Source organism: Scyliorhinus torazame, chromosome 28, assembly GCF_047496885.1.
Source record: "Scyliorhinus torazame isolate Kashiwa2021f chromosome 28, sScyTor2.1, whole genome shotgun sequence".
NCBI lineage: Eukaryota > Metazoa > Chordata > Chondrichthyes > Carcharhiniformes > Scyliorhinidae > Scyliorhinus > Scyliorhinus torazame.
Genome location: NC_092734.1, coordinates 27,840,899 through 27,865,978, shown reverse-complemented (window position 1 = coordinate 27,865,978; position 25,080 = coordinate 27,840,899). Strand labels below are relative to the sequence as shown.

Sequence of the window (25,080 nt, the reverse complement as noted above, 5' to 3'; positions counted from 1 at the left end):
ATGACTGGCCTTGAATTGACAGAAAAAGAAAAATTCAATAATTTGGAAAAGTAAGCATATCACCTAAGTCTCTCCAAACTAAGCAGAAACCACAAGATTCGGGAACAAAGGAAGCTGAAACAACTTATTTTGAAGAGAAAGAACTCCCCCTAGTGACAGGGAGAGACGTTGAAGTCTTGGAACAACCAGGGGAAATAGCTAGAGTGCCCCCTGGTGACATTCGGAGACAGTTACCGATTAGGAAGATGCGAAACCCTGACCCAGTGACTGCGGGAGCGAACCCCACGATAGACGTTTACTTCCCATGGACACCCAGTGAGATGATGGCTATTATGTCTACAATCCCAGATAGAAAAAATCTCCTGCTGCCTTCATGGATTCCTTGAGAACTACCATCTCAATTTATCAAGCTGATTCAAGGGACCTCTGGGCCCTAGTCCAGCAGATTTTAACCCCAGCAGAGTACCGCAATTATCTTAACCACCTGAATTATGCTAGTCATGCCGCACTCCAGCAGGCCTATGCGTTAGACGACGATAGAAGGACACAGATCTTGAATGCGTTCAATAGCACATTTCAAAGGCCCATAAATCTTTCTGTTATCTTAGACCTAAAACCTAAGAAGACTGAAGAGCCAGAGGAATTTCTGGAGCGTTTTAATGAAATCTACCGGGGGCAGTCAGGCGATTTGCTGTATCAAAATGGTCAGAATTCCCCTCAATACTGTGCTATGTTAATGCATTGCCTACCACCTTCTGTGGTTACTGCTGTGAAATGTAATAACATGAATTGGACAGAGAACGACCCTTCCCAGATGGCAAGGGCAGTCAGATTTTACTGGAAGGAGGGTGTAGGCCAAGAAGGAGGCTCAGTTACAAAGGTTAAGACTGAGTATGTAATGAAAAAGGATGATCTGCGACCCCAACAAGCGGCAGAAATGGTAGTTTACCAGCAGGAGCCCCAATATAGTGACTTTGGGTGGGTGGATCAGCAAAGAGGAGGATACCAAACCCACCCAAAGGGACCCTCACCCCCTTTTTATGGCCCACCGAATGAATCAATAGCTCTACAACCGCAGCCCCCTCTGAGGGGCCATTGGTCTACTGGAAGAAGAGGACGGGGCAGCCATGTCTTCTGTGCAATCAGCACTTAAATTACCATTATCCGACCACACGCAGCAATTGTCAGGGTTCCAAGGACAGGTGTGTGAGTATCCTATTTCTGAACCTGTGACAGTCACTTACGAGAATAAGTCTGCAGATCATCAGTTTGTAGTGACTACTGGATTGGACTGTAACTTGTTGGCCCGAGATTTACTGTGTATCTTCCAGCTACAGCTAGAATGCGGAGATGAGGTGGTAACGGTTACATCATGGAGGATGAGACAACAGTGCTATATTTCTATCACCCCCCCCCCCGTGGTGGACGTTAGACGTTGAACAGTCACTGCATCACGTTACCCTGGCCTATGACAGAACTGGACGAAACAGGGAGTTGGAGGACAAATACCGGCCATTACTTGAGACCGAATGGCCAGTCAAGGTTACAGCCACAGTCACGGGAAAAGAAGGTACAGCCGATTTTGTTACAATATCACCACATTTATGGCCACAGTCAGCTTCGGTAAGCCCTCATATTACACGTCAGGTCCATGACCAGTACCATGCCAGGGATATGGGGCGAATGGTCAGGAGGGCAGTGGATCATTCGGATCCAACAGACTACGCACTTCAAGTCATGCCGGACGGCACTACCATAAAATATTTTGAGGTCCCTGAAACGATTAACACTCGACTGCAGCATCACAGGGGACATGATGTGTTGGAATATGTCAATCCACAGGTCTGGGCGGAATACCCATCACAAGTGGGAAAGACAAATGTTACACCTATTAAGGTGATGATTAAGGATCATGTAAAGCTACCTTCCATTCGACAATACCCCCTGAAATCTCAAGCTGCTCCATCAATAGATAAATTAATTCAAGAGCTGTTGAAACAGGGTATTTTGGTCCCTTGCCAATCAGAATGTAACACCCCCATACTTGCTGTGCCTAAACCAGCCAAACCAGACCAGTACCGATTAGTACAGGATTTACGTTCAATCAATGCCATCGCATAACCATTACATGCTCTCACCCTCCAACAGGATATTACGGTGTATAGCTCCCACTCGGTCATCGCACTACTGAGGCAACTGCAGACTCAGCATCTTACCGCAGCTCGTCAGAATAGGTATGAGATATACCTTTTGAACAATCCACGTCTGACATTTAAATACTGTACCACTATCAATCCAGCCTGTTTTCTTAGTGGTCCCCCTGTCCATGAAGACGCACCTGGCCACGACTGTTTAGCCTTGATTCAGGAAACTACCACAATAAGGGCCGATTTGAGTGACATTTCGTCAGAACAACCTGACATGATTATGTGTGGTCAAATATCCCACCGGGGTTTAGTTAATGACCTACTGCAGGCCCTCCTTATGCCCGCGCAGATTTCCGTTATTAAATGCGCTGCCCACACGAATGGTACAACCCCAGTTGACGTTGGTAATGAACGAGCAGATTGTGCAGCGCGAACAGCCGCGCAAATTCAGCAAGTGATGGTGCCTAAGATGTTAAGTCAGACTAAACGATCTACTATAAATATGTCTGCTTCTGACAAGTCAATGCCAACCATCCAAGATGTCATAAGGTTACAGGAGGACGCTCCTGAGAGTGATAAACAAATGTGGAAACGGTTAGGTTGTACATATGATTCTGTTTCCTCTTTATGGACCACGCCTGCACATCAGACTTGTATGTCTGATGTGCTGGCTTTATGGGTCATTGAATGTGTACACTTTGCAACTCATTGTGGGGTTCGAGGGACTAGTGATTTGTTGCTGGACACTTGGTGGCACCCTAAAATGCAGGGGTTGGCCCAAAGTATCAGTAATCGGTGTTTGATTTGTCAGCAATATAACACCGGAAAAGGTATCCCTTGTGGGAAGGGGCAAACCCCGTTGCCCAGTGGTCCCTTTGAGACGCTCCAAATGGATTACATTGAGTTGGAAAGGTGTCAATGTTATAAATATGTTTTGGTCATTGTGGATGTGTTCAGCAGATGGGTTGAGGCGTATCCGACTATCGATAATAAAGCTGCTACTGTGGTTAAAGTCTTGATGAGGGAAATCATTCCCCGGTACGGTATACCAGGTCAGTTAAGTTCTGATAATGGGCCTCATTTTATTGGACAAATTAACAAGGAGTTTTGCTCCCAGTTGGGCATATGCCAGCAGTTACACTGTGCTTACAGACCGCAGGCGGCCGGGTTGGTTGAGAGACACAATCAGACCCTCAAAACTAAATTGGCTAAATTAAGAGCAGACACGGGACTGACATGGCTTAAGTTGCTCCCCGTTGCCCTCTTCCAGCTGCGGGTTACACCTGCGGGACCGGCCCGGCTCTCTCCCGCCGAGATTCTTTATGGCAGGCCTCTTAGAACTCCCTGGAGCCTGCAGGTTCCCAGACTGGTTCAGTTTCATCAGATGACTGAAGAAATTACCACCTATGTTCTAGCCCTCACGCAAGTGCTCAAGGAACTCCATGGCCAGGTCCGCGCGGCTCACCAGCCATTGCCCCCAGTACCTAGCTCACTTTTAGTCCAGCCCGGTAGTTATGTCATGGTCAAAAATTGGACTCGGAAGGGGTCGGAGCCGCGATGGCACGGGCCCTTCCAAGTTCTCCTGACCACCCCCACAGCAGTTAAAGTGGAGGGGCGAAGTGCTTGGGTCCACCTACATCACTGTAAATTGAGTCCATCTCCACTACTGTAAAAGGTCGGATACTAACCTGCCTCCCTTCTCCAGTGCTATATCACCCAGGCGTGGAGCATGATGGAGTGGCTACGCGTCGTCTGTCTGATATTTGGCCTCACTTCGCTTGGCGTGTTATTGGCGATGGACATGGAAAAGGGGAATATTATGTATCTGTGTAGCCCCAACCAATCTACAAGGTTACATCACCTCTGCAAAGGTGATGTTCTTCGCTGCCCCCATATACGAGGACATGGTATCGACTCATGGAAGGTCATCAAAGTTAAGGAGAATGCAGGAGTCATGAAGCAGTTGCACCGGTCCCGGCGATGGGAAGGGAACATTATATGGACATTGCCTTGTTTTCGGAATACATGTAAATTCGATTTTGGATGTGTTAAGAGTGGTACAATAAAGGTAAAATCAGGCTGTCAGAAGAGTGTAGGAAGAGGCTATGAGAAAGAAAGGGACTAGAGAGAGGACGGGGCATATGAGAAGGGAAGTACAGCTAGAACGTAGGTTACCGGGAGATACACTTAAGTTAATTAAAGGCCAAACTGAGGAAAACCCGGGTAGTATGAATCTCTTCTACCAGATTTACCACCGCTTGTATGGCCAGGGACGGGTTGTCTGCTACCCAAACCCCGCAGCGGTGTCTAGGTTATTTTCTGTTTCACCGCTTTGGGGCACTCCCCAAACAGTGGTTCATTGTCAGCATTCCGAACCACTGCCCGATCAGGTCACTCTTCCTTACGATCCGGGTTCAGCACCACCGGCTATTTGCCTTCCCCTTCCTCGGGATAATTCCCATTCACAGTACGATAGGCTGCGACGGTGGAGGGCGTACATACCTAGCCACTTCACTCCCAATAGGGATTCCCGGTCGTACGAGAATTGCTTCAGCAGTGAAGGATATGGCTGTTTGCTGGTAGAGGTGGACACAAATATAACATGTCTGTTTCCCACGTGTACGGACAGGAGGTGCCATATCACCCAGGCGTCTGGCCAATGCGTTTGTTACAACACCACTTGCGTTCCATTGAACGCCGGCCTCCAGCTTCTCTGTGGCTGGGCGAATGTCTCTCATATCACTGTTGGGACTAGGGCTTTCCGCATTGCTGGGCGGCCCAAATGGGCATTTCAAAGTTGGATAAACTGGGCTACTGGGGGGTCCTTACGCAACCGATATGCTGATTGTGATGCTAGCCTGCACACGGAACAAGGATATTACTTTTTATTTAATGGTACAGCGACCAACGTTTTGTCACCCCCATTTCCCCGCCGAATTGTTATAGGGACTCTAGTCCCTACCACAGTCCCCTGCCCTTCGGCGTGGAACCTGCATAATCAGTTAGCACGCCGGGCAGTCTCTGCTGAATTTTGCGAGAACTGGAAAAAACCTCAGGTTCTTGCACCCAACTGGGGCCACTCAGCCGGGTGGGGCATTCTGAGCGTATTGACACTGGGAGGTGTGGGGGGTTCCTTGGCTGTCAGTGATCGGAATTATTTTATTTGCGGCCTTACCATCTTGGGAAATGAAACCTTGGGAGCCCTCGGGGCAATAACCAAGGAGTTGTCTCAGCTACGGTTGTTTGCAATGCAGAACCGGTATGCTCTTGACTATCTTCTGGCCCGTGAGGGTGGGGTATGCGCCATAGTACAGGGCAAGTGTATCATGGGAGTTCAGGACTTGACCGCTAACATCACTAAATTTATGGAGCGCATACGGGATCACTTGGACGGGATGCAGGATCCTGGCTCTTGGGGTAACTGGGGATTTGGAGGATGGAAGGACTGGTTGATAAATATGGCCATGTATCTACTGGTAGCTATCGGCTGCATCTTTGTGGGCCTGGCCATCCTTAAATGTGTGATGGGTAGAATGCGGGGTGCACTGGATGAGATCACCGCCCCAATCACCGCAAAAAAAAATTTAATTGTTAAAATCCATGAGGGTGAGGCAGATGAAGGGGGGCTAAGACAGGAATTGGAAATGCAGCGACGGATCTTTTTAGATGAGGAACCGTAGCTATGGATTGGATAGTTCGGTTATCATGGAATGATAAAAGGAGGGAATGACGAATGTGATATAAAATAGTTACTTTAGAGATATTAGTTAATGTAATGTAGAAATAAGCCACTTTGATTTTGGCAGGTAGAGACAAAGGGATTTGAGACCGCATGGAAAAAGCAGGAAGAGGTGTGTCTATGAGAGTGATGCTGCATTGATAGGGGCCGGAGAAAGAAATTGGAAGTGAGCCAATCAGAATAGATCAAACAAGTCAGGAGGGACATAGGATGACCTATGGGTGTCGAGTATGTGAAACTTGATGCCATTTGAATGTATGAGTACTGATCTCTTTGTCTGGGACCTTCACTTAGTTCCCGGGACTGCAGACAGCAACATGTTGTCTGTATCACTGTGGACTAGGTAGCTTGCAAGCTGAATAAAATAACTTCTTTTTACTTGCAAATCCATCTCGACTTTTATTGAGGCCAGACTGACAGAGAAAGAAATTTGGGAATCAACAGGGTTACCCTGTCTCTGGATCTGTGGAAACTACTTGGTTGCCTGCAAATGCTCGCATTCTAAGCATTGTCTGGCATCTTTGAATTTGTCTATATATATGTTTCTGGAACATACCTCTTCATTCACCTGAGGAAGGAGCAGTGTTCCGAAAGCTAGTGATTTGAAACAAACCTGTTGGACTTTAACCTGGTGTTGTAAGACTTCGTACTGTGCTCACCCCAGTCCAAGGCCGGCATCTCCACATCACTGTTACAAGTGAACATTGTTTACATTTACAGCTGGTTCTATCCATAGAATTCCACCCCCTTACCCTAGCCCTTCACTTCTTTTCTCACTCTCTGACATTGCCGTTTACCCAGGCTGGGATTCACTTCCATGAGACCATTCCGCATGGTCCGCACGGCGAGTGACAAGTTACCTTTCACTGGGGATCGTAAGAACTGGGCCCAAATACATTCGTACCCTACAGGGGTCACTGGATTCAAAAACCTCGGTGGTTTGTCCTCTTCTCCAGCCCTCAGGCATTAACTGGAAAGATTATTTGGCTTGTGTCAACTTTTACTTCTTCCCTGTCAATAAAACCTTCCTGATTCGACAAACGGCAAGTGAGCCGATTTGGAGGGATTGCCTCGAAGTCATGGAGACCAACTGTTGAAGGAGGAAGTCACAGACATTAAAGCTGGTAAAGGAAAAATGAAGTCACGGTATATTTCCTCAAGTCACAAGGGGGGGTTTGGATAAATTGTGAAAAAAGAAATACTTAATTTTTGACATTATTTGAAAATTTGTTTCCTCTAAAAAGTTAAACCTGAGGTACATGTTGAAGAACATACAACCAGAGACAATTTGAGCCCGATTTTGAAAGCCCAGCTTAAGTCAATCCCCAAGGGAGTCAGTGTTGTACCCTCAATAACGACGCTAGAGAGTAAACGGTAAAGAAGGCTTTAATAAGCTAAGAACTAGCCTGGTGCTGAGACGGGTGCTTACTGGGTGCCGCCCACAAGGCGGCCCCTTATATACGACTCCCAGGTGGGCGGAATCCCCCAGGGTTCCAAGCCCGGTCTTAAAGGGGACATCACCTTACATGATGATAAGGGTACAGTAATACAGTAACCGTTCACCACAGTCAGCATGGTCTAGTTTCACCGGACAAATGGTGCACTTGGTGTCGGTTATCTTTGCGGTGAGTAAATTCTATCTACTGTTCCACTTACCCTCCAATGGCATCGCACTTTCTGGCCTCTGCAGCCTGCCTTGCCCCTCCTTGACTCTTCCATAGGCATCTAGCGCTGAGGTGATGCACGCTTCTGAAGAGCTGGGAGCCTCCTTGTTCCCCAGAGCTGCCTCCTGCGCACGACCGTTTAGGAACTCCCTAGACCTCGACAGGTGCTGGTTATAGGAAGAAATCCCCATGAGAGGCTTGGAAACGCTGTAGTTTCCGTTAGCGTCGGGGACCGCAGCGGGAGGCATGGCACTGCCGTTCCTCGGGACATAGTCTCTGCTGAAGCTCTTTGTGGCGGGCCCTGAGTGAGAGGGAGCCTGGTAACTAAGGGACCTGCCGGACAGCCACAAGTCAATGCCTGCCTCTGTCGTCTGTGGAATTCTGTTTTCTCCTGAAAAAATCAGTACAAAATATTCACCTCAACTCAGAACTGTTGACAAGAAGAGCATCACTCCACTGAATCACTGATTTAATAATATACAAGTGCAATTACCACAGGAGATGAGCCTTTTTGCTGTTAAAATCCCAATTACCACTGATTAACACAATATTTGCAATATGTTGAATTTCAAGTATCGAAGGAACATTCAAAAGAAAGTTGAGAAAAAATGAACCGCTTTGCTGATTAAATAAATCTGGGCCACCCAGAGGTAGATTAATGGAAAGTCAGCCCTCCGCATTGATCTTTAGGTTATTGATTATAGATTAACATACAAAAAAATCAATCAGGTAATTCATGCCAGTCCTGTGGTGTTTGCACTGCATTTACCAGTGTCACAATGATGAAACATTCTGCCTCTGTACGTACCAGATCTCACTGGACCCTCCAATCAATCAGTGCAAAAGTGATGGAGGGGAGTTGGACCCTCACTTTAGAAACAAAAGGGAAATAAACTGAGCTGGAAACTGAGTTACGCGGCCACAGCCACTGTGGGCTCACAACGCAAATTGGCACGGAGGGTGAGGAACATCTGCACTGCCGCAGTGCAAAGGACCACACGGGCGTCTGTTGTCCAAAAATGGAAGCACTTACACAGAGGCTGAGGGTAATTTTTCGTTTTGTTTTCATGGGTGTGGGTGTCGCGAGCAGGGCCAGCATTTGCCATGAGGGCAGTTAAGAATCAACCACATTGCTGTGGGTCTGGAGTCACGTGTAGACCGGATCGGGTAAGGACGGCAGATTTCCTTCCCTCAAGGTTTTGACTCGCTTTCAATTCCAGGTTTATTCATCAAATTTAAATTCCACCAGCTGCGTTGGTAGGATTTGAGCCCATGGCCCCAGAGTATTAGCTTAGACCTCTGGATTAGCCAAAGGCTAAGGTTGAAGTAGAAGTATAGGGATTCGATGTAAAACCTGCTCCTCTTCCAGTCGGTCAGTGCCACAACTGCGAGAGAGCTCAAAACGCTCCCCTCCAATTTGATTCACTAAGCTTACCCAATGAGAGGACAGGAGAGTTGTAACTCGGTGTCGAGTAAGTTGATCCTGCCCTGGGCCACTCCTCTCAAGGTCGCCTCAATACGGAGGGGAACTGTCCAAGGCAGGATCTTCATGTCTGATCACTCCTCATGGTTTGTGCTGGGCAGGTGAGGGGAGGATTGGGTTCTATCATTGAATCCCTGAAGTATAGAAGGTAATTCGACCCATCGAGTCTGCACCATGCCTCTGAAGGAGCACCCTACCCAGGTCCACTCGCTGCTCCCATCCCAATTACTCCATTAATCTGCACATTCCTAGGCACTAAGGAGCAATTGATCACGGCCAATCCCCCTAACCTGCACATCGTTGAACTGTGAGAGGAAACCGGAGCACCCGAGGAAACCCACGCAGACACGGGGAGACCATGCAAACTCCGCACAGAAAGTCGCCAAGTAATCAGCAAGATCCGTCATCCGAAACCGTGACTGGAGAGCTGGTACTCCAGCGAGATACCGAGTGTGTGAAGAGTTACACCAGGGGGTGAGCCAGCTTTTTCCAGCGGTTCAAACCACAGTGTGCAACATTACAACAGATAAATGAATATGGATTCTATCCGCTATTTTGGTGAATTCATTAACCCGGTTAAACAAATTTGTGGTCAAAAGGCAGACAAATAAATCTCAGAAGAACATTCGTTACTGATGCTGCACAGGGCAACGTTAACCTCAGAACAGGTGAGAATTTTATTCTGAAGTACTTCGACAGACCCCTTAAACTCTGTCCCATCAATTGCATTCTGGATGGCTGGGTAATGATGAGATGATGGTAGAGTTCGGTCTTCAACTCATCTCAGCGACATCCACTGAGGATTGAAATCATGCTCAAACTGGAGACGCACTCAAAGGCGTATTAGCTCTCAAGCAGGTGCCTGATTTGCAGTATTGTCTCCCCCATCGCCAGTCAGCCCTTGAGCTTCCACACAGATCGGGTTAATATGATCGGCCACCTGTTAAAATCTCCAGATTGCTCGAGCAACCTGCTGGGTTCTAATATCTCCTGTCCTTTCATGCTCGGAACAGGCTGGAAGCCTCCTGTGTGCTGAGGGTTCTGTGAAGTCTGACATGCTGGGCAACCGCTTTACAGTATTACCGAGACGGCTGAGTTTTCAGAAAGGCTACCTTTGTGGTGATTGATTCTGCGGGTCACAGCGGATATTTCCGGTAATATTTTGCGATGTAGCCTCTCTCTGATCACTGAGCTCCGATCAGGCTGATTGGCGACATTGTCTTCCTGCTCTATCCCCTCCCCCTGTAACGGCAATGGGAAGATGATTTGAAATATGTAATAAGAATCATAATAATCTTCATTAGTGTCACAAGTCGGCTTACATTAAGACCATAAGACACAGGGGCAGAATTAGGCCACTCGGCCCATCGAGTCTGCTCCGCCATTCTCCTGCCTTTTCCCCATCAACCCCTAATCCCCTTATTAATCAAGAACCTATCTATCTCTGTCTTAAAGACATTCAGTGATTTGGCCTCCACAGCCTTCTGCGGCAAAGAGTTCCACAGATTCACCACCCTCTGTCTGAAGAAATTCCTCCTCATCGCTGTTTTAAAGGATCGTCCCTTCAGTCTGAGATGGTGTCCTCTGGTTCTAGTTTTTCCTACAAGTGGAAACATCCTCTCCACATCCACTCTATCCAGGCCTTGCAGTATCTTGTACGTTTCAATAAGATCCCCCCTCATCCTTCTAAACTCCAATGAGTAAAGACCCAGAGTCCTCAACCGTTCTTCATACAACAAGTTCTTCATTCCAGGGATCATTCTTGTGAACCTCCTCTGGACCCTTTCAAAGGCCAGCACATCTTTCCTTAGATACGGGGCCTAAAACTGCTCACAATACTCCAAATGGGGTCTGACCAGAGCCTTTAACAGCCTCAGAAGTACATCCCTGGTCTTGTATTCTATCCCTCTTGACATGAATGCTAACATTGCATTTGCCTTCAGAACTGCCGACTGAACCTGCAGGTTAACCTGAAGAGAATAGTGAACAAGGACTCCCAAGTCCCTTTGTGCTTCTGATTTCCTAAGCATTTCCCCACACCGCAATGAAGTTACTATGAAAATCCCCGAGTCGCCACACTCCGGCGCCTGTTCGGGTACACAGAGGAAGAATTCAGAATGTCCAATTCACCTAACAGTCTTTCGGGACTTGTGGGAGGAAACCGGAGCACCCGGAGGAAACCTACGCAGACAAGGGAAGAACGCGCAGACTCCGCACAGACAGTGACCCAAGCCGGGAATCGAACCTGGGATCCTGGCACTGTGAAGCAGCAGTGATAACCACTGTGCCACCGTGCCGTCCTGTCCATGGGTCATGGCAAATATTCATTCCCGTTGGACAGCAAGCTGCCAGCGGCTAGACCCCAGCAGGAAATGATCGTTCTACTTATGGAAGGAAAAAAAAGTCATTTGACAAATGATTACAATGGAATCCTGGATTTAAGTTTTCTGCTCAGTAAGTCGCTATTCAATACAACTCCAAGGTCACAGGCCAATATCAGACAACCATCTGTGTTCCACACAGATGCCACCTACATATTAGGCACAACTTCTAGCAGCGTAACAGAATGCAATAAGTGATTCTGCATTCATTAGCAAGTCTCTCAACATTTTTTCGCAGACAAAGATTTTCGGAAGGTTTGGGCCTAACAATTACAGGCCGGCTGGTGGTTAGTCAGGCTCAACCATGGCTGGCAGGTAACTAACACGTCTAAACTATCCCTCAATAGGCAGAATCCTGGCATAGTTGTTATGGTGATATGCCTATGAGCTATATCATTGTTGGATGGTGTGCGACCTCCAACCAGCAGGTGGCGGTAGAGACACCCCATGTGGTCTCTAGACTAAGGTCATGTGACTTGTGACCCCAATATAAAGGGAGACACATCCGGCCATCTTCAGAAGAAGATTGAGAGGGTAATAAGACGTTGATGTGAATGGTCAGTGCTTGGTGCAAGCTTCAGAGGAGTAGTTAGCAGACTCCACGATAACGTGCTCTGTATCAGATTGCTATCTTGCCACACAAGACTCAATAAAAGATTCTGCTTTGGACCAATCGAAGTGTTTGGGGAGTTCCTTCGTGAAGTACGAAGGACTAAACACAACAGTGGTTAGCACGGCTGCCTCACGGCACCGAGGACCCGGGTTCGATCCCGGCCCCGGATCACTGTCCGTGTGGAGTTATCACTGTCGGTGTGGAGTTTGCACATTCTCCCCGTGTTTGCGTGGGTTTCACTCCCACAGTCCAAAGAGATGTGCAGGCTAGGTGGATTGGCCACGCTAAATTGCCCCTTAATTGGAAAAAAACCAATTGGATACTCTACATTTTTTTAAAAAATAATAGGCAGTGTGGTGTTCCAGTGAACTCATCTTCACGCAAATATCACCACAGTCTGCTGATACCAATGTGTTCCTGATGGAGGAAACAGAGGTAGTTTTGAGTGATTTGCATTGTTAAATTCTAGAAATAAGGGGCGGGATTCTTCTCTGGCGGGATGCTCCATTTTGCCTGTGCCCGGGGGTTTCCCGACGGTGTGGGGCTGCCCCACAATGGGAAACCCCATTGACCGGCCGGCGTTACGGAGAATCCCGCCGGCGTGGTGAGGCAGAAATGTGGCTCGGCGCGACGGAGAATCCAGCCCCATGTATAGATGTAAGTGGGTTTAATTGAACTTTTTTGTGTAAGGAATGGTACAATGTTAGTTGGATTCATGTTAAACAAAGGTGTTTGTACATATTGGCATTTTGGCTCCAGTTCAAATTGTGTTAATCTTGGACTGAGAGTTTGCGACGTGTGAAGTAATTGAGAGATTGGGGAAAGAATGAGATGTTGCCTGGCAAAGTGGAACCACTTTAAAGGGAAAGACCTTTGTGAGTTTAGGTTTCAGTGGAAGCCAGAGTAGAAGGAGCTCAGCAGTGAGACAGGGAACATCTCTCACAACTTTGCTGGAAGAAAAGCCAGACATTGGGAAAGACGTAAAAAGCAAATGCCAGATATCTAAAGAACAGCTAGTTAAGGAACGTAGAGAAAAGCGGAGAAATTTCCAGGAAGTCTGAAGTCAATGGAACAGAGGAAACTGGAACTAGAACAGGGGGCGCGATTCTCCGACCCCCCACCGGGTTGGAGAATCGCCGGGGGATGGCGTGAATCCCGCCCCTGCCGGGTCCCGAATTCTCCGCCACCAGAGATTCGGGGGGGGGGCGGGAATCATGCCGCGCCGGTCGGCGGGAATCGCGCCGGTCGGCGGGCCCACCCCTGGCGATTCTCCGGCCCGTGATGGGCTGAAGTCCCGCCGCTGTCAACCCTCGCCAGCTGGCGTGGATTAGACCTCCTTTTCAACAGCAGGACAAGGCAGCGCGGGCAGGCTCCAGGGTCCTGGGGGGGGGGCGCGGGGCGATCTGGCCCCGGGGGGTGGCCCACGGTGGTCTGGCCCGCGATCGGGGCTCACCGATCCGCGGGTGGGCCTGTGCCATGGGGGCACTCTTTTTCTTCCGCCTTCGCCATGGTCTTCACTATGGCGGAGGCGGAAGAGACCCTCTCCCCTGTGCATGCACGGGGATGCCGTGAGCATCCGCTGACGCTCCCGCGCATGCGTCGCCCGGCGAAGTCCTTTCGCCGCCGGCTGTCGTGGCGCCTAAAGCCTTTCCCGCCAGCCGGCGGAGCGGAAACCGCTCCGGCGCGGGCCTAGCCCCTCAAGGTGAGGGCTTGGCCCCTAAAGGTGTGGAGAATTCCACACCTTTGGGGCGGCCCGACGCCGGACTGATCCACGCCGTTTTTGGCACCGGGTAGCAGACATTGCGCCGTTTGCGGAGAATCCCGCCCATGGTATTCATTGTTCATTGGCGTCACAGGCAGAGCTGGGAAGGAGTTGGCTTGTAAGAAGCCAGAAAGATATCTGGAGTGATTTCTAAGGTTTCCGGTTACGTAGTGTTGGTTGAAACAATTGTGGAGCAATCGGTGGTGTGAAAGTATTCAAGGCAAAGGAATCCTGAAAGGAGAGTTGTCAAACCTGGATGCGGATCCTTGATGAAAACAGCTGAGGGAAAGCATTGTTTGAAAGAAGATTTTGAAGCATGCCTTTTTGAGAGTGAAGTTTGTAAATGCTCATGTGACAATTGTCTGGGTGGAATTTGAGGAGAAATCCACGGAAGATTGGTTGAGTGGCATCTGCCACTTAAGTTTCAGACTGGGTTGTATCAGCCCACTATTGTATCACAGGAAATTTGGCACCCAGATAATGCACAGCAAGCTCCCAGAAACAACAATGTAATAATGACCAGATAAGGACACCAGGAATAACTCTTCTAATTTTCATCGATATTGTGCCGTGTAAGATCTTTGCAATCCACCTGAGCAGGCAACTGGACCCTCAGTTTAACATTTCATTTGAAAGACGACACTCCGGGCAGTGCAGCACTCCCTCAGCCCTGATCTAGAAACCAAAAGTCAATTACCATTTGCCCTCTCGGTTTCGCTCGCATGTTTTTGTAGCCACCTGGATTGGCCACTTCCCGACTTAAAATGGAGAACCGCAAAGGCTGAAGGGAAATTCAGCCAACACAGGCAAAAACTAGCAAATACAGAAATCATAGGCGTCATTCTCCGCCGGCGGGAGTCTCCGTTTTGCCGGCACCGGGGGGTTTCCCGACGGCGTGGGGCTGCCCCACAATGGGAAACCCCATTGACCGGCCGGTGTTACGGAGACTCCCGCCGGCCGGTCAGCGCAGAAATGTGGCGGGGCGGGTAGGAGAATTTCGCCCCATGTGTATTGAAACCTGTAAGAAACCAGACAGCACTGAAACCAGCAGCCATCTGCATAGTAATGAGCAATTCCAAGGCACAATCGCAAACTTAAGGTGAATAAAGCCAAGCCAGACTCCTCGGTGCCAGCAGGAGCAAAGACAAAGGAAGGCCAATGGACATTTAGGGACCGCCCAGCGATCAGGGAACAACTCCAGTATTGGAGAAATCGATCCAAATGATCGGAACACAGACCAATCATTTGGAACCAGTTACGGGGTCCGCCCCAAAGGGCGGGAAGCCCCTGGGGACTATAAAGTAAAGCCCCCAAGTTCAAATCGTCCTTCTTTGGCAGGGTCACTCAGCAACTTGAATCGACCCGTGAGAGTGACCTGTCCAAGCTGCCGCATCAACCAAGTAAGTCTCAAGTCAACGCTCGCTATGAGATAGGCGCTCCTAGCTACCAGTCCATACCAGCTTTTGAATCCCGCAGACTCAGGGCCTGAACGAAAGGCCACTTGTTCCCCTGACCTGGTGGGCCAATTCCGAAGCTAAGTATAGGCCTTTTAGTGATAGGAATAGTCTAGAAAGTAGAGTTTATGCATGAGTAGTGATTTACTGTGTATAATAAATGTGTTTTGATTTGAATCTTACTAATTGGTGTGTTGAGTTATTGATCATTACTTGAACTTGAACCTCGTGGCGGTATCATAAAGATACCTGGCGACTCTGGAGCAAAGGTTAAACAAACAGAGCAAATTACGAATTAAGAGCCAACCAAAAATTAGCAACATTTTACACCTTGACACATCTCTATCAACCTGACATTCAGCCTTACCCAAGGGCTAATTGCACATGTGTGACAGAAAAAGTGTCAGCCATCAGTTATTCAAATGTTGGGGCCATCACCTAATTTTCAAGCGACACGCCTTTCAATTGACTTCTTGGCAACCCACATTCTGAGTTGGTATCAGTGGCACTAAATGAGCCTCAGGTCCTGGCTCCCTGATGGGTGCAGGCTTCAGGAAATTGGGATTTGTAACTGGAGGCACTTTAAAAGCTTTGGTTGAAGGGCAATTTATTGCTGATATGAAGTGTACACGCAAGAATAAGTGGGCTGTTAGGTCGTTAGTACCATAGTAGACTGGCTAATGCTTCCTCCTGCAACATGGCAACAGATTCAGGCCCTAAACTAAACCTCAATTTGAGACAAATGGCAAAACAGCCAGCCAGCTTCAGCATTTCACCAGAAACGCAACAGAGAGTTGTGGAGGGGCGGTGGGATTGGAAGCCACATTTTGTGTGGGATAGCGGTTGGTTGGGGGGGGGGGGATGTTAAAATCTTCAAACTCCGATGGTGCCGTTTGACGGAAATGAAACGGCGTCCCGTGTCGAGTGCGTTTAGCTGGGTGTTTCCTGGCATTTGCAGGGCTGAGAAAATCCCCGCTGTTAAACGGGACTCTGCTTCATTCCAGAGCCTCGGCTCGGAAAGTTCCATTTCTTCATTGAGGAGCTCCGCTTGGCAGTGCAGGTAGAGATCCCTCGATCCCCCAGCGCAAACCCCGGGTCCCCTCAATGCCCCAGCTTACGGTCCTCGAGCCCCCTGCACCCCACTCAATAAGGGCAGGGAACCCGCGGGCCCGATCCCTGGTGTGGGCAACATGCCACCTTGGCACTACCAGTTTGGCATCCTGGCTGTGCCTCTGGCAGTGCCATCCAGGTACCCTGGCAGTGCCAATGTGCCTGGGTGGCATCAGCAGTTCCAGGGTGCCACCCAGCCTATGACCGACCACCCGAGGGACTCCGATCGCCAGTGAGGCCTCTCCAAGTGCCCTCCTGATCCCCATTTGCGGAGAACAGTGCTAAACGGCACCCTGCTGGGGTCTCCTCGGCGAGGGGTTTTGACCCTGGGCGCTGGTCAGTACATATTCAAGTCTGCAGTCAACATGCAAATGTAAGCCCTGCCATTGCGGGCGAGATCCAGATCGCGACGTCTCGCATGACCCCGTGAGAGGCGTGGCGAGCCGGATAAATCGACTCGCGTGAGATTAACCGGCTGCGTCGCGTCCCGAATCAGGGGCGCCGTGGCTGATAGATCTCACCCTGAAACTCAGCCTCAACCTGCGTACTTCCAGTTTTACTGGGGTGCACTGGGAGACCTTCGTTTGAGAAATGACACCGTCATTTATATATGTTCATGAAACCGCATATCCCAGATGTTAGCAGACTCTTCAAAGAACAAAGAACAAAGAACAAAGAAATGTACAGCACAGGAACAGGCCCTTCGGCCCTCCAAGCACAATTTGATAATTTCCCAGGCCCGGTAAAGCTGACAGCCGCAGACAGCCAGGAACAGCTATGTCCAGCAGCTCAGTGATTTTCTGTGCACCCGCGGGTGGCAGGGGTGCTGCTGATGGAACAGAGAACCCGACGGTGGGAGAATTCTGGCCTATTTTCCATTATGTTCTTGCCCACTCACTCACTCTGTCCAAATCCTCTTGAAGCTCCTTTGCATCTTCCTCCCAACACACGTTCCCATGTAGCTTTGTGTTATCCGTGAACTTGGGAATAACACATTTGGCCCCCACATCCAAATCATTGATATATATTGTGATCAGCTGGGGCCCAAGTGCTGATTCTTGTGGTCGCCCACTTGCCACGGCCTGCCAATGGTGAGAATGAAACATTTATTCCTACTCTGTTTTCTGCCTGGTAACCAATTCTTAACCCACACCAGCATATTACCTCTTATCCCATGTGCAGAAACTTTGCTAACCAACCTACTGTGGGGGACTTTATCAAAGGCCGTCAGAAAAGCCAATATAGTACATCCACCAACTCCCCTTTATCAATTGTTAGTAATAGCCTCAAACGTGATTTGGTTCGTCAAACATGGGGCGGGATTCTCCCAGCCCTGGGCCGGGCCAGAGAATTATCACGAACGGGCCACGCCGCCCCGACGCTGGCACGCGATTCACTGGCCCGGATGGGCCGAGCGGCCGTAAGAAAAGAGCTGAATCTAACCGGTGCCGTTCTAACCTTCTCTGAGCCGGCGGGACCTCGGCGTGGAAGGGTCGGGTGGCGGCCTGTGGGGGAGGAGGGGGGGGGGGGGGGCCTCTGATGTGGCCTGGCCCACGATCGGGGCCCACCGATCGGCGGGCCGGCCTCTCTGGTTGGGGGCCTCCTTTCCTACGCGCCGGCCCCTGTAGCCCTGCGCCATGTTGCGTTGGGGCCAGCGCGTTGAAGGAGGCCGCTGCGCACGTCCTCGTTGCCGCTGGCGCAACTGTGCATGCGCGGATCCCACGGCGCAGAGTTCGCGCCGGGATTGGCAGCTGGAGCAGCGCGAACCACTCCAGTGCCGAGCTGGCCCCCTGTAGGGGCCAGAATTAGTCCTGGGAGCGGCCCGTTCAGGCAGTCGTACAACGCAACGGCGTTTACTACGGCGTGGACACTCTGCCGCGGGATTGGAGAATGCCGCCCATGATTCCCCATTCATTAATTGACGATGCTTAAACAGGTCATTATTATCCAAGTGTCCATTTATCACAGCCTTTCGAATAGATTCCAGCATTTTCCCTGCGACGGGGTAAGGTTCGCAGGTCTGTAGGTCCCTGTTTACTCTCTCCCTCCCTTCTTAAATAGTGGAGTGACATTTGCTACCTTCCCATCTCTAGGAACCATTCCAGGCTATATAGAGTTGTGGAAGATTGTCGCCAATGCATCCACTGTGCGGCGTTTTCCACTCAATGCACAGAGTGGTGGCTGATGCGAGAAGACCAGAGTACCGCTCTCCAGCGGCACAGCCAAGATTTCTCTTCCAATATTATGGCATTCGGTGCACATAAAAACTGGAAGCGTAGTCTTCCCCATTACACCTGTGGGACGGGGCCTAATAGAGGCCGCAAAGCCTGCACCACAGAGATCCGAGCAAAATCAAATACCCTCCCGAGGGATTCAGGGAACACCCCCCTCCTCCCTCTCACCACAAACACCAGGGCAACACCCTAACACATAAGGAGAACCCCCACAAGCGCCAGAATAACCCCGCCCCAAAGATCCAGGGGACCCCCCCCCCCCCCACAAGCATCGGGGTAATCCCCCACACCGCACAGATTCAGTGAACCCCCACCCCCCCACAAGCACTGGGGTAACCCCCCACCCCGCACAGATTCAGTGAACCCCCCCCCCCACAAGCACTGGGGTAACCCCCCACCCCGCACAGATCCAGGGACCCCCCCAACCACAAGCGCCAGGGCAACCCCCCCCACCGCACATAAGAGGACCTATCCTCCAGCCCCCTCCAGCAGCCCCCCGATCAGAGACTACCAAAGAAGTCTCGAATGGGGGACTCTGTGGGGGTGGGGGGGTCTGATGGTGTGAGTCTCTGATGGGGAGGTGATATGGGGGGGGGGGGGTCTGATGGTGGGTGCTGTGGGGCCGGTGAGGTAGGGGGTCAAGTCACCCTCATGCGTGCTGTGGGGGGAGTAGTGGCGTGACCCGTTATTCCTATGGTGGGTGGATGGGGGTGGGAGGGAAGGATGCCCCTACTGGTCAGCGGGGGAGTGATTTGAATTGGGGGGAACGGGAGACTGGTTGAACCTCGGTAACGGGCAGCCCGCTCAAAATGGGGGACCGATACCGGGATTCCTACGGAAACTTCCAAGTTCTCCCCCATGCATATATTATCATAGTAAAGGAGAGAGACTCGCAAACCGGGCCCCGCACCTAGCACCGGCCGTGACCAGGAGCGATACTCAGCTGGCGGGAGCACTTAGTCTCCTGAACGGAGAATACTGGCCCGGATCTATAATAGCCTGTTCTCTAGTCAGTTCCTCAGCACCAGTAAACACAGTCCTGGGGCGAAATTCTCCGGTATCGGAGCGATGTCTGCCGACTGGCGCCCAAAACGGCGCAAATCAGTTGGGCATCGCGCCGCCCCAAAGGTGCGGAATGCTCCGCATCTTGGGGGGCTGAGCCCCAACCTTAAGTGGCTAGGCCCGCGCCGGCCGAATTTCTGCCCCGCCAGCTGGCGGAGAAATGACATCTCCAGGCGGCGCATGCGCGGGAGCGTTAGCGGCCGCTGACGGCATTCCCGCGCATGCGCAGTGGAGGGAGTCTCTTCCGCCTCCGCCATGGTGGAGACCGTGGCGAAGGCGGAAGGAAAAGAGTGCCCCCACGGCACAGGGGGGCCAGGCCATCGGGGGGGGGGGGCACTCCCCGGGGCCAGATCGCCCCGCGCCCCCCCAAGGACCCCGGAGCCCGCCCGCGCCGCCTTGTCCCGCCGGTAAGGTTGGTGGTTTAATCTACGCCGGCGGGACAGGCATTTTAGCGACGGGACTTCGGCCCATCCGGGCCGGAGAATCGCGGGGGGGGGGGCCCCGCCAACCGGCGCGGCGCGATTCCCGCCCCCGCCGAATATCCGGTGCCGGAGAATTCGGCAACCGGTGGGGGCGGGATTCACGCCAGCCCCCGGCGATTCTCCAACCCGGCGGGGGGTCGGAGAATCTCGCCCCAGAATCTCATCTTCCACAGCATGACCGCTCATTAGGTTTACCCGGGCTAAATGCAGGTTGAAGTCACCCAAGATTACTATATTATCCATACTGCATGCTCCTCTAATCCCCTGATTAATGCCCCACATCACCACGACTGCTCGGTAGCCCAGAAACAACTCCTACCAATGTTTGCTGCCCCTGATGCTTTCCAGCTACACCCAAACAGGCTCCACATTTTGTTCGTCTGACCTGAGATCCTCCCTGACTAATGTCCCTTATTATCAGCGCAACGCTGCCTCATTTTCCATTTTGCCGCATTGCGTTAACACGTGACACAGTGGTTGCCGAAACGAAAAACAAAAGTACCTCAAAAAATAGGAATTTCATCATCAGCTTCAACTCGAAATATAATTACTTCCATCAAAGTAACAACTCAAAGAAAACAAATGGAAGGGGAAGAAAAACAGCCTCGTTGGACAAAACTAACAGAAAATTCCGTGTTGGTTACGTGTTTATCAATAACTTTGCTCCGATTGACTACAATACGCCAGTGCAGGCTCGGAAACGCAAGCCCAACTTACTGGTTTCAATTGTGGAACTGTGAAACTGGACAAACCTGGGGCGGGATTCTCCCCTACCCGGCGGGGCGGGGGGTCCCGGCGGCGAGGAGTGGCGTGAACCACTCCGGCGTCGGGCCGCCGGTGCGGAATCCTCCGCACCTTCAGGGGCTAGGCCGGTGCCGGAGTGGTTTGCACCGCGCCAACCGGCGCCGAAGGGCCCCCGCCGGCCGGCGCGAGTTGGCGCATGGCGTCATCCCAGCGCAGGCGCAGTGGGGATCTTCTCCGCGTCGGCCATGGCGGAGGACCACAGCAGCCGACGCGGAGGAATCGAGTGCCCCCACGGCACAGGCCCGCCCGCGGATCGGTGGGCCCCGATCGCGGGCCAGGCCACCGTGGGAGCACCTCCCGGGGCCAGAACCCCCCGCGCCCCCCCCCCCTCCCCACCCCGAGGACCACGGAGGCCGCCCGCACCCGACTCTAATTTACGCCTGCGGGGAGGGGGGGGGGGGCCACTGCCAGCGGCCGCCGGCTGGCGTGCCGCGATTCCGGCCCTCGCCAAATCCCCGGCGCCAGACAATTCAGCAGCCGGCGGGGCGGGATTCACGCCGCCCCACGGCGATTCTGTGACCCGGCGGGGGGGCCGGAGAATCCCGTCCCAGGAAACAGCTCCGTTATTCCCACATTTATGTCAAGTAAGCACAGGCATGCTCTTCCGAAGGAGGGATTGGCCCCAATCAACAGGATTATTGAAATTTTACAGGCACCCTGAATACCACCAGCAACCCCCCCACCACCCCCCCCCCCCCCCGCCCCTGTCTTTATGTGGCAGGAGGTGGTGGAAGCAGGGACGATAGTGACATTTAAGGGGCATCTTGACAAATACATGAATAGGATGGGAATAGAGGGATACGGACCCAGGAAGTGTAGAAGATTTTAGTTTAGACGGGGGGGACGTGCAGACTCCAGAGTCACCCAAGGCCGTAATCGAACCTGGGTCCCTGCGCTGTCCGCCATTTAAGAAGAAGCTATCAGCACATGAGGGAGGGAGGAACACGAGCTCCCTCATTGATGGGCGGAAGCCTGTCAACCGGGGTTCGTGAAACTAACACTTGAAAGCCGGCCCGGATTGGGATCGTCATGATTGGGTGCCCCGGTTGGGATCGATGTGCTGTACCCCGTGTTGCAGCCTTTTCTTTTGACTAGAAAATAAAGCTATGTTTGGATCACCTTCGCGGGTCTCCTGAAGATTTTATACCGCACCAATTGGAAAGCGAAAAGACATTTCACTGCCCGACTAAATGATAATCAGTCAAAAAGCCTTTCTTTGCACTTGTACAATATTATTAAAACCAGTAAATAAAAGCAGTCACAGAGAATCAAAACAAAAAGAACATTTTATGTAGGTTTTACCACATGATTCGCGGTGGTGGGAGGCGGCCTGCTATTGGCCGGCGGAGGGATCTTCTGATCCCTCCGTTGTCAAGGGGGCTTCCCATTGAACACACCCCTTGCCACGTGGAAACCCGCAGCAAGGGTGCGCCATTGCCGGTACTGAATGTCCAGAAATTTCCAGCCCATTAAAGCCCGTACAACTTTTCTCTTGACTGAAGATCAGTCTTCAACTCCTGAAGAGTCCACGGTGAACCTGGAGGGGTGGCCGTGGATCACCCTTTCTCCATTCACAATGAACGGTCATTCGTGGAAAACGCTGCATTTTGAAACTCTCTCAGATACTGTTAGTTACGGGCCCAATCGAAGAGAAAAACACATCCACAGACAGCTGGTAGGCCCCGGCGACCTGCTCTCGTGCCAATCAGCAGATTTGGGTCAGCGCCTCCTGTTTCCTTGGTATGTAGGTCAAGGCAAGGTGGGCCCTGGACTGGTTGCCAAGGGGGCAAACGTTTCAGGGAAAGCTGACCCCAAGTAATTCCTGTGTAGAACAGCAGTCATATCTTCTGTGGAACGGGACTGCGAAGCTTTAGAATAAGAAAATTCCATTCCAAAAGAAGCAAACGGCTAGTAATTTTGAAGGCGTGCGGAAAAAATGAAGTGGTGAGAAGCCACTTAAACACTAAGATGGGGCAGCACGGTGGCGCAGTGGTTAGCACTGTTGCCTCGTGGCGACGAGGTACCAGGTTCAATCCCAGCTCTGGGTCACTGTCCGTGTGGAGTTTGCACATTCTCCCCGTGTCTGAGTGGGTTTCACCCGCACAACCCAAAGGGGCAGCACGGTAGCATTGCGGTTAGCACAATTGCTTCACAGCTCCACGGTCCCAGGTTCGATTCCGGCTTGGGTCGCTGTCTGTGCGGAGTCTGCACATCCTCCCCGTGTCTGCGTGGGTTTCCTCCGGGTGCTCCGGTTTCCTCCCACAGTCCAAAGATGTGCAGGTTAGGTGGATTGGCCGTGCTAAATTGCCCTTAGTGTCCAAAATTGCCCTTAGTGTTGGGTGGGGTTACTGGGTTATGGGGATAGGGTGGAGGTGTTGACAAACAAACAAAGAACAAAGAAATGTACAGCACAGGAACAGGCCCTTCGGCCCTCCAAGCCCGTGCCGACCATACTGCCCGACTAAACTACAATCTTCTACACTTCCTGGGTCCGTATCCTTCTATTCCCATCCTATTCATATATTTGTCAAGATGCCCCTTAAATGTCCCTATCGTCCCTGCTTCCACTACCTCCTCCGGTAGTGAGTTCCAGGCACCCACTACCCTCTGCGTAAAAAACTTGCCTCGTACATCTACTCTAAACCTTGCCCCTCTCACCTTAAACCTATGCCCCCTAGTAATTGACCCCTCTACCCTGGGGAAAAGCCTCTGACTATCCACTCTGTCTATGCCCCTCATAATTTTGTATACCTCTATCAGGTCGCCCCTCAACCTCCTTCGTTCCAGTGAGAACAAACCGAGTTTATTCAATCGCTCCTCATAGCTTATGCCCTCCATACCAGGCAACATTCTGGTAAATCTCTTCTGCACCCTCTCTAAAGCCTCCACATCCTTCTGGTAGTGTGGCGACCAGAATTGAACACTATACTCCAAGTGTGGCCTAACTAAGGTTCTATACAGCTGCAACATGACTTGCCAATTCTTATACTCAATGCCCCGGCCAATGAAGGCAAGCATGCCGTATGCCTTCTTGACTACCTTGGGTAGGGTGCTCTTTCCAAGAGCCGGTACAGACCCGATGGGCCGAATGGCCTCCTTCTGCACTGTAAATTCTATGATAATCTATGTGCAGGTTAGGTGGATTGGCCACGCTAAATTGTCCTTTAATTGGAAAAAATATGAATTGGGTACTCTAAATTTATAAACAAAAAAACCCCAAAAAATATCCAAACAAATGTTGGGATCTGGTCCGGGATCCTAACAAATGTTGTGATCTTTTCCAGGATCCTAACAAATGTTGGGACCCGTCCGGGATCCTGACAAATGTTGGGATCTGGTCCGGGATCCGAACAAATGTTGGGATCTGGGGCGTCATTCTCCGACCCCCCGCCGGGTCGGAGAATGGCCGTTGGCCGCCGTGAATCCCGCCCCCGCCCCCGCCGAAGTCTCCGCTCCCGGAGATTGGGCGGGGGCGGGAATCCGGCCGCGCCGGTTGGCGGGACCCCCCGCTGGATTCTCTGGCCCGGATGGGCCGAAGTCCCGCCCAGGAATTGCCTGTCCCGCCAACGTAAATCAAACCTGGTATTTACCGGCGGGACCAGGCGGCGTGGGCGGGCTCCGTGGTCCTGGGGGGGCGATCTGACCCCGGGGGGTGCTCCCACGGTGGCCTGGCCCGCGATCGGGGCCCACCGATCCGCGGGCGGGCCTGTGCCGTGGGGGCACTCTTTCCCTTCCGCCTCCGCTACGGCCTCCACCATGGCGGAGGCGGAAGAGACTCTCCCCACTGCGCATGCGCGGGAAACTGACAGCCGCCGCTGACGCTCCCGCGCATGCGCTGGTAAACTGACAGCGGCCGCTGACGCTCCCGCGCATGCGCCGCATTTCCGCGCCAGCTGGCGGGGAAACAAACGCCATTTCCGCCAACTGGCGGGGCGGAAATCCCTCCAGCGTCGGCCTAGCCCCTCAATGTTGGGGCTAGGCCGCCAAAGATGCGGAGCCTTCCGCACCTTTGGGCCGGCGCGATGCCCGTCTGATTGGCGCCGGCTTTGGCGCCAGTCGGCGGACATCCCGCCGTTGGGGGAGAATTTCGCCCCTGGTCCGGGATCCGAACAAATGTTGGAGACTGGTCCGGGATCCTAACAAAT

At 51.6% G+C, this 25,080-nt stretch overlaps 1 protein-coding gene across 4 annotated transcripts in view; it reads right to left on the bottom strand.

The window, feature by feature from the left end:
- The window catches only part of ptpn20 (protein tyrosine phosphatase non-receptor type 20), a 402,784-nt gene that overhangs the window by 273,566 nt on the left and 104,138 nt on the right, over window positions 1-25,080 (bottom strand). For 3 of the 4 annotated variants that reach the window (XM_072491743.1, XM_072491744.1, XM_072491745.1), the window contains 2 exons: window positions 10,146-10,275; window positions 7,543-7,941 (listed from right to left, as the gene is read on the bottom strand). In XM_072491743.1, the coding sequence (XP_072347844.1) occupies window positions 7,543-7,941; window positions 10,146-10,275 (529 nt within the window). The remainder of the gene's footprint in view (window positions 1-7,542; window positions 7,942-10,145; window positions 10,276-25,080) is intronic. The other variant, XM_072491746.1, reaches the window with a different exon arrangement.